The sequence below is a fragment of the Pygocentrus nattereri genome, chromosome 6 (genome assembly GCF_015220715.1).
Source record: "Pygocentrus nattereri isolate fPygNat1 chromosome 6, fPygNat1.pri, whole genome shotgun sequence".
In the NCBI taxonomy this organism is placed as follows: domain Eukaryota; kingdom Metazoa; phylum Chordata; class Actinopteri; order Characiformes; family Serrasalmidae; genus Pygocentrus; species Pygocentrus nattereri.
Genome location: NC_051216.1, coordinates 45,782,677 through 45,796,798, shown reverse-complemented (window position 1 = coordinate 45,796,798; position 14,122 = coordinate 45,782,677). Strand labels below are relative to the sequence as shown.

At 39.2% G+C, this 14,122-nt stretch overlaps 1 protein-coding gene across 1 annotated transcript; it reads left to right on the top strand.

The window, feature by feature from the left end:
- The first annotated feature begins 601 nt into the window (after positions 1-601).
- On the top strand, positions 602-13,945 carry plbd2 (phospholipase B domain containing 2). The gene is made up of 12 exons (XM_017703075.1): positions 602-827; positions 2,981-3,074; positions 4,044-4,202; positions 5,503-5,600; positions 5,973-6,187; positions 7,895-7,989; positions 8,259-8,419; positions 9,037-9,132; positions 9,959-10,030; positions 10,624-10,776; positions 11,703-11,865; positions 12,667-13,945. Exons 1-12 carry the CDS (start codon positions 661-663, stop codon positions 12,835-12,837), a joined length of 1,644 nt encoding a protein of 547 aa, XP_017558564.1. The 5' UTR covers positions 602-660; the 3' UTR covers positions 12,838-13,945.
- Positions 13,946-14,122: the final 177 nt, after the last annotated feature.

Here is a 14,122-nt window from a genome sequence, read left to right as displayed (position 1 = left end):
GCTTGACATCACAACGTAAATGGTTTACCACGTGACTATTTGCTGACTCTAAACGCATCTGATGGTTTTCTAACGGGATCCAAACGGTGTGCTACACTGGGTAGATTTGGAACCATTAAGCCAGCTCCCATTAGAAAGCAAACCCATTAGGTTTTAATCCTAACAGTTTCCAATGGTCTTTTTTCAGCATAAAACATTTGCGTTGGAAGTGCAATTGCAAAAACTCAATTTAACTGGCATTTTTTCAAAATTGCCTTTGAATTTGCATACGTACCTACATAAACAGCAGCGAGTGCAACGAGCTATAAAAGTGAGTGATAGCCCTGTTAGAAACAAACAGAATAGACCAGCTTATTTTTTTTTTTTTTTTTTAATTATTTTACAGCAGGGATTACTTGAAAACAAAAGTATGTATTGACAATGAATACTGAATTATTTTTTAATCTAGATCTTTGTTTTAGTCTTTTTTCACACCGTTTCACAACGTTTTTACATAAGATTTTAAAACCATAATTTTTTATGCCTGTCTAGCAAATTTAAGCTAAAACGGTGACGAAGTATCTCGTGACCACACGTGACTTTTACTTTGAAGATGGTCACATGATAAGCAGAAACACGGCTTTGCGGCTGGAGGAGGCGAGCGGCGCTTTTCCAGGCACGATGCGGGTTTTTATTTGCGTTTTAATTGTATCTTTGGCGTCACCCGCGGCGACACAAGTGCAGTCTGCAGTACTAAACACGCAAACCGGGAAACTGGACATTAAAGAGGGATTTCAACCGGACTTCGTTGCTTTCGCGAACTTCACAGATGACATCCGTAATACCGGGTACGTTATCCTGTGATGATGTCTGTGAAAAACTCTTCCTGTTTTCGCATTTGTTAAAACAGCGTATTCTCTGTTCTTTGCGATAAGCGGCATAGATTTAGCGTTAAAGTACGGAGCCCTGCAGGTGACACCCCGTGTAAATAAAAATAATGCGTGGCCACGACTTAATAAGGCGTGGGATCAAGACAGTTAAGTCTTGGATATGAGATCCTTCTGCGTGGATATGCCATAATAAGGTATGGGAATGAGATAATAAAGTTGTGGCCATGACTTAGTAAGGTGTGGGGACGAGATCTTATTGCGTGGCCACAATTTAGTAGCTCATGGGAACAAGATAATGCCTTATTAAAGTGATTCTGCGGCCATGGGGATTCCCCATGCCCCGCTGGTGACATCCCATATAAATTAAAATAATGTGGGCGTGGGATTGAGATCCTGAAGCATGGTCACGGCTTAGTAAGGAGTGGGAATGAGATCCTGAAGCATGGTCATGACTTAGTAAAACATGGGGTTGACATCCTAATGCATGGTCATGACTTAGTAAGGCGTGGGATTGAGATATGGAGGTACGGAGCCCCGCTGACGACATCATGTGTAAAGAAATATAATGCAGGGCCATGCCGTGTTTACACATAGGAACGAGATCCTAGTGCATGGCCACAACTTAGTAAGGTGTTGGAACAAGATCCTAATGCCCGGTCATGACTTAGTAAGGCTTGGAAATTGAGAATTAAGTCATGGCCACCCATAAGGATCTAGTTCCCATGTCTTACTAAACCACGGCCATGCATCAGGATCTCATTCCCATGCATTACCAAGTCATAGCCGTGCAACAATCTTGTTCGCACACCTTACTAAATCGTGATCATGCATCAGGATCTCATTCCCACGCCTTACTAAGTCGTGACTATACATTTGGGTCTCAAGCTCACGCCTTAATAAGTCGTGACCGGGCATTAGGATTTTGGTCCAACACCTTACTAAGTTGTGGCCATGCATTAGGATCTCGTTCCTATGTGTGAACACAGCATGGCCCTGCATTTATATTTCTTTACACATGATGCCGTCAGCGGGGCTCCGTACCTACGACTATTTAGGTCCTCTCAAAGTTTATGTGCCTTTTGCCTTCTCAGACCTGGCACAGGTTTTGTGACCTTGTCCTCTTAAAGGAGAATTGCACCATTTTTTCTAAATCATTCCATAATTATATAGTTAAGATGTAAACAAAGTCATTCGGAGTGGAATGTTCCATTCTAGAGTAACTTACTCACCCAGAATAGTTCTCTATGGTGGTGATAGGAACCAGACATCTTAAGAGTTTAATACCGCTGAAATGCTTATTACTCAAAATGGCTATGAAAGTGCTGCCTGAGGCCTGAGAGATTGTTTTACCAGTTTTTTAGAAATTATTGTTTCAGAAATATTGAAAAGTCAGTGGAATTCTCCTTTAAGCACTTTCTGCATGGACTTTGCATTTAATTTAAATTGCTTTAAGTTAAGTGATACTTTCATTAATCCCATAATTCCACCTCTGTATTTAACCCATCCGTGAAGTGACACACCACATACACACTAGTGAATAGACACACACACACTAGGGGGCAGTGAGCACACTTGCCCGGAGCGGAGCGGTGGGCAGCCCTATCCACGGCGCCTGGGGAGCAGTTGGGGGTTAGGTGTCTTGCTCAAGGGCACCTCAGTCATCGACTGCCAGTGCTGGGGATCGAACTGGCAACCTTCCGGTCACAGGGCCAGTTCCCTAACCTCCAGCCCACGACTGCCCCTAAATTTGATTAAATTAAGTTTATATTAAATTTGATTTCTAATTTCAAAAAGTTGTATTTTTCATCTTTTTTAAGCAACTTCCTTTTAACTATCCTTTTATAAACCATTAATGATGGCACTACTTAACTCTAATCAACTCACTTGGAGGTTAAATGTTAGACTGTTATCCTAAAGGCTTAAACAAAACTTATTGAGTAATATTGCCTGTTGTATGAAATAAGTAAGTAAGTAAGTAAATAAATAAATAAGTAGACTTTGTCTTTAATGTTCTTCTAATGTTGTTTTTGCTTTTTCGCATATAAACCATTTTGAATGGCCTTTTTTGTATGAGTTATGATAAATAAGCATCCCCTGCCTTTCGTTTCCAGTTGGTCGTACCTGGAGGTTGTTACGAACGGCACGTACAATGACACGATGCAAGCTTATGGTGCGGGAGTTGTGGAGTCTGCGGTCACTTCTCAGGTATTCGACCCTAAACTTTCACCCCAGATTTCACGTACTGTGAGCACTGTAGCCTGATATGAAGCTATTATTGGGATAGGCTTACCAAGCGAAGTATACAGTGAAGGACAGATCCTTAAGCAGCAGGAAAGGTGAAAGGGAAAGGGAGTGTTGCCTGCTCGTGGTAAATCAGCAAGCTGTATAACTCCAGCAAGAAAAGACTTGCGGCTGGATTCTTAACGGTTCATCAAGGCTGCTGATGACGGCTGTTGCGACGGCCCTGTGAACTTATGAACTGAGGGCTGCTCCGTGACTAGCTAGCGACCTCAGCCACACCTCGTTCTCAAAAGAAGAATAGCACATCCTGAGGTAGTGTTTCTTGTTTAACCACTGGGCTGAACATTAAAGCGAAGTTGGCAGGTCAGCTGTCCACCAATGACCGACAGCGTTCTAATTTACACACAGAGGGAAGAAGCCCATGTGATGCATCCTTGCCCTCGGCCTAGTGTGAACAGTGACGGGAACATTTGTTATATGTTATTACTTATGTTTTATATGTATATATACGTTACGATAAAGCCTGTTGTTTTTTTTTTTACATAGAAATGCATAAATAACAGAGAAACTGGCGAGAACTTCTAAGAACAATTATCAGAGAAGTGCAATGGATGAGTTTGTTTTATTATTATTTATTAGTAGTTCCAGTATGACTCTTATAATATAATTATTATGATAATGTATTATACATTGTAATGTAATTATTTCTTAAAGATTCCTTTTTAAAAGTAAGTAATGTATCTTTGATATATGTGGGGGCAGTGGAGACATTTTCTTTATTTTATTACTTAATTGCAGTAGTAATATATATGTAATATATATTTCATTGCAAGCCTGGCACACTTGAAACATCAGTTAAAACATTGGGGGTGTGTATCTGCAGAGATTGTATATTCACTAAACCTTTTGTTTTTATTTGTGTTTGACTTGTAGCTGATCTATAAGCACTGGGTGAACACACTGATAGGGTACTGTGGCCCGTTTAAGTACGATGAAGGCTACTGCCGCCGTCTGAAAAAATATATTACAGACAACCTGCAATGGGTGGCAGAGCAAATCGAGAAGAACCCAGACTCACCATACTGGTATCAGGTAATAGCTTAAATTTCCTCATGTTGTTGCTTGTGTTCTTTCAGCGGCTTGACTTTCATAATAGAGTGGCCAGGTTAGACCCTGTGATTTCTTTGCAGTGGCAAACTGCTGGAAGGAAGAACGAAAAGGGACAAAAGCGCCCGTAATAACGTTCGTCTGTGAATATAGTAGGCCTAGTTTATTATTACTTAACGTGATGCATTGAATTTACATTGTACTTGAGAGTCTGTATAAATGATGTCAGTTTAATTCAGCACTTTTTCAGCTGAATGCTTTACACTAGGGTGCTACTGGCCACCCCTTGGTTACACCTGTGATTATCGTTAATGTATGGAAAAAAGTTAGAAACAAATTAATTATAGCTGGTTTAGTTAAATGCATCATAAATTCATGCCAGCTGTCCATGGTTCCTCAGAGCTGGACAAACAGCATTGCTTTCCACGTGACCACTGAAGCAGAAAGAAACCGTGTCTGAGAGCATTTTAAATGATCAGGCGATGAGAAAAATGCTCAGTGAAAAATGTGATAAGTGGTTGATGCACTACCCAACAACTTTGTAGCACTGTCAGTGTGCCCCAATTCAGGGGCTGCGTCTGAGGGCTGATTGCGTCACAGCAACGCAACTAGGCTGTCCCGAAGGCTCCTTCATATTCGGCCCAGAAATATCATCAGTAGCCGGTGGTGAAGCATCTCCAGCTCTAATAAATGAAGAAATAAACAACTCAAGTAAAAGTTTCTGCCTGTGCCTTTAAAGAACTTTAAAAGAACTTGACAGGAGTAGAGTTTCCTGAAACAGTGATAAGGGCAGGAACAGCGGTGCTGTGACGCAAACAGAAAATCCCAGCAGAGCAGAGGTGTAAAATGCAGGTCCGGAAAGTAAAAATCCTTCCCAGGATTTTGTTCCAACAGCCTGGCTTCTCTAGTTAGATCAGACCACCACCAGAGGTGTCCAGGCAGTTGGAACAAAATCCTGGGAAGGATTTTTACTTTCTGGACCTGCATTTTTCACCTCTGCCATAGAGCAGGCCACGTCCTATCGGTTCAGCCCTAGCAGGTCTAAGCAGCCTTTGAAGTGCACACCTTCATAGACTGCATCCTTCGAAGGATGCAGTCTATGAAGGTGAATCCTTCGAAGGATGCAGCCCCTGAATTGGGACACACTGATTGTCATTTACGTTCATATCCTGCAGACCTAGTCCCTCCAAGGCAGGATAGTCTTCATGTCTTCATGTAGCAAGGTTTAGCTCACTTGCATATCATACTTGGATACAAACCTTGGCTATTCTCTGCTCTCCTTTAGGTCCACTTGTCTCTGCTGCAGCTGCAAGGTTTGGAAGACGGCTACAACGGGCAGGTGACTTCTCCTGGGAAGCTCTCGTTTAATCCCTTAGGCTTTCTGTAAGTGGTTTACGGGCATGGACCTCTCTCTCGCTCTCGCTCTCTCCCATTCTGTCTCTTTGTGGATGAATCTCCCTCAAAAATGCATTACAGTCTATCTCTTTTCAATCCATTATATTGTTTTAATTTGAGTTTTTATTCTCTTTCCTGTCAGTTGTAATGATTTCTTGATTTATTTATTTATTTATTTATTTTGCTTTCATTAAACAAACCTGTACTTATAATTTTATTCATTTTTTTTCACAATTCGTTTGTTAAATTTAAATATTGTGACGATGCAGGTTTTTGGTTCTATATAAATTATGATGATGATGATGATGATGATGATTATTATTATTATTTTTATTATTAATGTTACCATTTTGGTTTTAGACTTTTCCAGATGGGTGGAGACTTGGAGGATTTGGAGGCTGCCTTAAACAAATCCAGCCAATCACGTGCAGTGGGCTCTGGCTCTTGCTCTGCTCTAATCAAGCTTTTGCCAGGAAACAAAGAGCTGCTTGTGTCACATGACACATGGAACAACTATCAGGCCATGCTGAGGATCATGAAGAAGTACAACTTTTCATTCCGCATGTCTCCGAAAGGTAACCATGCCTGTCTTGCTGTCCTTCTTACACATGCATGTACACAGTCACTCGAGGCTGATTCTTCTGCGAAGATGCATGTAAACGTATTTATGCATGGGCAGAGCTTGCAGTGAAATCTCCAGAACCATATGTGTAATGTAATACAATAAAATGTAATACAATAAAAGTCAACAGCAAGTTTAGAAACTCTCCTTGTGCTGTTATGAAAGTCTAGCCAAACTGAAAACAGGCAACTTGTCTGCATTTGCAGTGTAGACAAAAATCAAACAAAAAATGTTTGGCTGAGGCACCGCGCATATTCATTATGGACCCCCCCCCCCCACGTTCATGTAGGGAGTGTGGATGCTGACTGAATATGACATCATTCATAATGTGAATGGTTGACAAATGCCAGTTAAAATATATGCAATAATAGCAAATATATGAGACAGGTGCCACTATTTGGTAATTTGGCAATACTAAACACCCATGGTAATCAGCTCTGCTTTCACAAGCTCCCACTACACCGTCATGTCATGATCACGTGATAAAGTCCCTCTGAGCTGAGCTTGTAAAACAACAGCCGCAGCACGGCAGAAGGAAGAGCAGGCAGAGAACTTTTTCTCCCTATGCAAAGGTGATGTTCACAGCTCACCCACCTTAAAGAAGTAAAAAGTGCTCAGTTTCACTGATACTGCATGTATATTTGCACAGACGTCTTGTGTATGAAGCAGAAAGCACGGAAGCATGCTGAACTTAACCTTTCTTGAGAACCTGGTTTTGTTTAACAAGGAGCTTGGCAGGCTGGTAATGGACTAACATATTTCCCCTGCAGGAAAGATTTTTAGTAAACAGAGGCTACTAATAAAGTAAAGGTTACCACACTAAGCACGGTTATGTAATGATTGGATGGGTATGTACATGATCATTATATCGAAAACGCTGAACTATGTGCCATTTCTATGTTGGGATGTTTCAGGTACTAGTAATATCTTCCGTATTTTATGTTGGAGCAGATTCGCACATCTTTGTATAGGTCTGTGTTCTGTGGCAGGTTCTCAGCTCCAGTCCCACCTGCAATTAGTCCTGTGTGATGGTGATACACACTGAGCATCATTATGTGGACATATTTGAATTTTTATTTTAATAGTATAAAAAAATGTAAAAAAAAGTCTTTGCAATATTATAATGTAAATTGTGATGAAAGGTTATGTAATTATTCTGCCCATTGTTTTATACTGGCCAATGCCTAGTTGCTAGTAGTTACCAAGATATCAGGTGTGATCCATTCACTGAAAAAACTTAACTGACTACTAAAGGTCTGTTATCAACAACTGTTGAGTCTGCCGTGTGATGGAGAAACTTGCTGTGCTCTGATCTGGGTTCATGCACTGAAAACTGCCTGCGTGCCCACAATGATAGATTGTCAGTCAACATGAAGGGAACCTGACAACACAAATGTCAAAAATCTGACTGGTTATGTAACTCGAAAGTTTAGTTTTGCTTGTCCTTTGTTCACTTACATGGTTCTGGGTAGGATTAAACATCGTAGCCAGTTTCTAGAAGGCACTGAGTTCACTCTTCAACCGCAGCTGTACTACATACATTTCTACATATAGCCATTCGCACACAGTTGGTCACCTGTTGTCCAAATCATTTTAAAGAGCTTTCAGTTTTGTAACAGTTCAGCAGGACTAAACACATCACTGTCCACTCTTTCGGCAGATGAGTCATTGATTCCTGGAGGCACTCAAGCTTTTTCCTCTTACCCCGGTTCCATCTTCTCAGGAGATGACTTCTACATCCTCAGCAGCGGCCTGGTGAGGCGTTGGCATACAAACAGTGATGAAAATAAGATTCAACTTTTTTTTTTTGGTGTGATTAGCACAATGTACCGGCTATAATGTGACTATACTCTAGTTTAACAACTCACAGAGCACTTGTTACGTTAATCTGCTGAAATATATGGAAGAAATTGAAGCTTTCAATGAGGTAAAGTTATTTAAGGCAAACGTCCTTGTAAAAAAAAAAAAAAAAACCCTCAAACACAATCGCAGTTATTGGCATTTTTTGTTTGTTTTTTTTTCAGGTTACTTTGGAAACCACCATTGGTAACAGTAACCCTGACTTGTGGAAGTTTGTAATGCCCCAGGGTGCAGTCATGGAGTGGCTAAGAAACATAGTGGCCAACAGGCTTGCTCGAAAAGGCAAAGAGTGGGCAGACATTTTCAGCCAGTACAACAGTGGAACGTAAGATATTGTTGGGGGATGCAAAGATTACGCACATACAATAAGCCGAAATCCACCATCCATCATCATTCAGAGTGGCAGTGCTGAAATGTATAGTGATCATCTTGGTCTTTAGATGAACCTGGATTAACTTTCAATACAGCAGTACAGAAGCACTGTTGATGCTTTATTTTAGAATGTCACCATCATCTAATTTTATTAGCCCTTTAAAATGATTAAGAGATATCAGAGATACAGCCTGAGACAGTTTGGTAGTGAAAAATGTTTCTGCTGCTCCCATCATTATCTGAAATAGTGCAGTGAGAATGCGACTTATCTCGGGATTCATAGTTAAATTCATATCAATGAACAATGGACATTGACCACTGTACTGTCCACCCCTACAGAATACTAAAAGACATATATTATTTTTTTTCGTTTGCTTTCCTACAGCTTTCCTTAATCTTTCAGTGCAGTTGAATTACACATCAGCATACGATTTACTCCATTTCATTAGATTCATTCTACATAATGAAACATTGCATATATTGTGTTGTTTTCTAAAGCTTTCACTGTGTCCGACCAAAGTCTGTAAGAAAAGATGCAGCTGAGTTTGTTTTTGTTTTGGTTTGCTACAGGTACAACAACCAGTGGATGATAGTTGACTATAAGAATTTCATTCCAGGGAAACCCAGTATTAAGGAAGGATTATTTACTGTTCTCGAGCAAATACCGTAAGTGTGCCAGGTTTGACAATTTGATATTTCAGTATCATCTCACAGTCTATCATCTACAGCGATCTGACTTTGCAGGTGTTTTCAGTTCTACCAAATTGACATTTGACTTTTAACTTTTTGTATTTTTTGTCTTACTTTTTGTTATATGTTCTGTACATTCAATGCTTCTTATATGGCTTAGCGTGGGGTCTTTGTGTTTTGTGAGGCATGTTTAGGAGCCGTTGGGTTATGATTTGTAACCAACAGCTTTGGCTGTTTAACAGTGATCTGCTTTAGGGCTGCGAACGGGGCACCATATAGGGCTTTATGATTAACAAGGGTTGAATCAGAGAAAATTTTTAGAATGGGGCTATTATTCTGTTATTGACTGTATTAGTAATGCCAAAAATGCATTTACTTTTATAGACAATGGCAAGTAAACTTGCTTTGACTTGACTAAAACATTACAAAAACATGCTTTTTGAAGATTTCTAAACGCTGGAAAAAGGAAAACTAGGACACCTTTAAAGACTTTTACTAAACAGATATAAAAACATAACACAGGGAATATACATATACATGGGTGCGTCTATCAGGATTAGTTTCTTACTGCAGAGATCGCGCAGTAGATGAATTCAGAATGTGTAGGATCATGCAAATCTACAAGTAATCATTGCCAATTTATCAAGAGGATACATTTTAATCATCAACAACAACAATAATAATGTTACATATGTTTTTTATAACATGTATATGTATAAACATTTAAATCAAATTAAATGAAGTCATTATGACCCTATTCTGTAATTTGCTCTCTGCTGAAGCCTTTTTGCCTTTGTTCCAGAGGGATGATCCAGATTGCAGATAAAACTCAGGAGCTCTATATGACCGGCTACTGGGCCAGCTACAATATCCCGTAAGTGAGGGGTGACGGGATGCAACCATCAGGGACGTATGAAAGTAGTATTTAAAAATAGTCATTATTGGTTAAGAATTTTTATCTAATCTGCTGGTTGTGTATAGGGTTGAATCATGTGTCCTGTACACACTCGCTGGCCGCTTTATTAGCAATATTTTCAACTGGGTAAAGTGTTAATAAACATTTTAATGACCCTTAATCAGTGGTTAGTGTCTGGCCACAGAGCTGCGCTTGGTAGGATATATATATATATATATATATATATATATATATATATATATATATATATGTTTATGTATGTATATATATATGTAGCTAGCGTTTACTATGGTGAACAGGACTGCATGTTACTAGTCTTGGTTCAGTCTTGGGTCTTAGGCTAATTAAGGACTTGGTTCTTAGGCTAATTAAGGACTTGGTTCTTAGGCTAATTAAGGACTTGGTTATAGTGTAAACATAACACATTGTGTTAAAAACTCCAGGAGCCAATCAGTGATGAATGGGTTCAAGCGGGGTGGGGTGGGGGGACTAATAACTTGTGCATGACAACAGATGGGCCGCTTTTTATTTATTTATTTATTTTTGTTAAGGTATTTTGAGGAGGTGTTTAACGCAAGTGGTGGCGAGGATCTGGTGAAGAAGTATGGCTCATGGTTCTCCTACAGTGAGAATCCGAGGGCTCAGATATTCCGTCGGAACCAAACCCTGGTCACTGATATGGAATCCATGGTGCGATTGATGAGGTATGAGCATTTTCTTTAGTTACGTCTGCTTTCACAGTGAAATCAAAAGGCTTTTTGCTCTGTTCTTCTTCTGTAAGGGTCAGCAAATAAAATCATGATATTTGAAGGCATTTTCACATTTACACAATGCTCATGAGAAAATGTCTAATGTATCCTGATATTAAATATTTATGAGGGTTGCAAACAAGCAACTATTGCTATAGTAAGACCCGTGTTCTAGAAGCACCCAAAATATACCCATAGAAGCTGATTGACAAATAATTGATCACAGTAACGATAATATGTTGTTAACTTGCCCATGTGATGGCTGATGCATCAATATTGTGTAGGTCCTTGTTTGACCTTGATGACTGCCTCACTGCTTTTTCATGGCCACAAAGTTTTTGTTTTTTTTAAATAATCTAAATGTACTGCATCCTATGTCCTCTCAGTGTACTGATGTGAGTCATCAGTAGCAGCTGGATATGACCTTTCTTCATACCCTGTCACAGTGTCATAAGATATCATTCAGTTTTTAATCAGGTGATTGTGCAGAATTGTCTTGACCTTTTTTTAATTCTTATTTTTTACACAATTGAGATCACAGGTGGCACAATTTTATGGCACAGCAGTTTTACGAGCAGTATATATTTATTCACTTTTTACATTACACAATATACTATGTGTTTTTTTAGACACACATTACTATAGGTACAATTTAAATCGAATTACAAATAAAATCTAAACAAAATTATTGCAAACAGAAAAATGAACTCTGAAGTTAATGTCTAGTGCTGCAAAGCATTGTTGGTTTCATAGCACCACGTTATGAACATCAGTGTATTACATGCATCTGCACAATTCCTTTTGGCCTCCAGTGTATAATATTTTTACGCTTCTTTGTGTTGCTTGCATTTTATTTCCTTCTGTCTTTCTCGTCTGTACAGATATAACAACTTTAAGAATGATCCCTTATCAGAATGTGAGGGCTGTGATCCTCCTCATAACGGTGAGAATGCAATCTCTGCGCGCTCCGATCTGAACCCAGCGAATGGCACGTACCCTTTTGGAGCTCTGAGACAGAGACCTCATGGTGGCACTGACATGAAGGCAAGTAATCTACTAGCAGTCAAAAACATGACTAGTCTGTATCTCTGCATAGGATGGCCATGAAGCTCCCACCACTCCTTCCCTTTTCCTATTTATGAATTATTAAGTACCATTCAGTGATATTTCAACAACATTCATTGTCAGTTATCTCTTTTTAGAGCCATGTAAAATAATCTGGCTCACTTTCTTCTCTGACTGCTGTTTCTCGCCTCCTGTCTGGCGTCACTCGCTCATAGTTTCAATGCTCATCCTAATGCACAGATCTGATGGGCTGAGTAGCGTCACGTGATTTGTACAATGCATGCTTAAGCCACTGTAAAGGCTAGAAATGTTACGCCAATTAAAATAGGACCACCCCATCGAAATTAAATCATTCTCCATAGCTTATTGGTTATTGGTCCAGGTCTGCATAGGACAGCGTCTGGGTCCGGACTCGGACTGCGGTCTGCCTGTTAGTGACCTCTGCTATATACGTTAACATTGCTGAATTAGCATTGCTGGCTACACTTTAGCATGGCCTTGCCTCATTCTCATCTTTTTTAAAATTGCAGGCCAACATCATATAAACTGTTTCAACTATATCTGTAGTACAAATGCATTTACAGCACAACTATTATTCTAATGTTAAACAAATAAAAACAGAAATAAAGTAATAATAGGAGTTAGACATTTGACAGTATCTTAATTGACCAAAAATACAATGGCTGAATAGATGACTTGGGTGAGATGGTTTTATGAGAAAATAAATTAACAAAGCAAATCCATTAATTTAACTGTATTTCTGTCTTTGTGTTTCGGTAGGTGACCTCCTATGGCTTGTTCAAGCAATACGAGTTGCTGGCAGTCAGTGGGCCTACATGGGACGAGGTCCCTGTGTTTGAATGGAGCACATCTCCTTACAGAAACTTGTTACACTTAGGCCATCCAGACCGCTGGGACTTCCCCACTGTGCATGTCAGATGGTCAAAATAGATCTTCAGGTACACACGGAATCACTAGTTTATTAGGTACATATCAGTTTATTGGGCACTCGTTTTCCATTTTTAGGTGAACTTTGTAGGTTTACATCTACTGACTACAGTCCATAGGTTTCTGCACGGTTTATCAGCCCCCCACTATCCATCCATCAATGGATAAGGACTACGACAAGATCACCTCAGACCCAGATGTTTTCTAGGGGGTTGCTGGGGTTCTGGACATTAATGGGCTAGTTTATAGATGCATCTTGCTTTTACACTTTTAGAGAATATAGTTCATCTTTTCATGCGGGGCGGGGGACCACACTGTTGTACCCGATACACTCACACTAGTCTACTCACGCCACCATGCCTGGTCTGCAGTGGTGCTGTGATGGTCTTTTTCCAGTGATGCATGAGGTGATGGGTGGCTGATAAATTCTACAGAAACAGATGGGCTACAGTCCATAACTGTAAACCTACAAACCTATAAGGTGGATGTTTTTGATTAAATGGCAAAGAAATGTAGGTAAAGGATAGATGGAGCTAATAAACTGGCAACTTGGTGTTGGTGCTTCACAAAATGCAAAAACGGCCTACATAACGCTAAAGAAACAAATCACTATACAATGGGTGTAACTTGCATTAATCAGTTTACATAAAAGCTGTAAAGACTAATTGTTTTTTTATGCATATTGGCAATGCAATTTAAAGATCACAAATATTATGCAGTTTTTTTTTTGAGAGCTGTTTTTTTTTTGTTTTGTTTCTTTTTTTTATATTTTTTGTACTTTTTGTATCTTGTTTTTTTAAGATTTAAAGGGAAAAGTTGATTTGCACAAAGTGATTCATGCTGGGCCATGTATGTATGTATGTATGTATGTATGTATGTATGTATGTATGTATGTATGTATGCATGCATGCAGTGTGTATAATTGTGTGGGTTTTTTTTAATGATTTTAGGAAAGAATCTGACCTTGATTTTGAAAATAAGTTTGCACATTTGCACACATTGTAGTTTTCTTGGTAAATTTAAAACTATGTTTTGTTTCCAATTGTTTAATTTTGTCGCAACTGAGCTTAATTTTGCTAATAAAATGTGATATTTTCAACAAGCATGCAAATGTGGTGTCAGTGTTAAATGCATCTTGTGCATAACCATTAAATACATTACATTTTTGATACTAGTTCAGAAATTCACGGATTTTCATGAATCTAAATATCACTTCCTCAGTTAGGTCACCCTTAAATTGTTATCTGGGACTGAGAAGCAAGATATGATCACAAATACAATATATAAA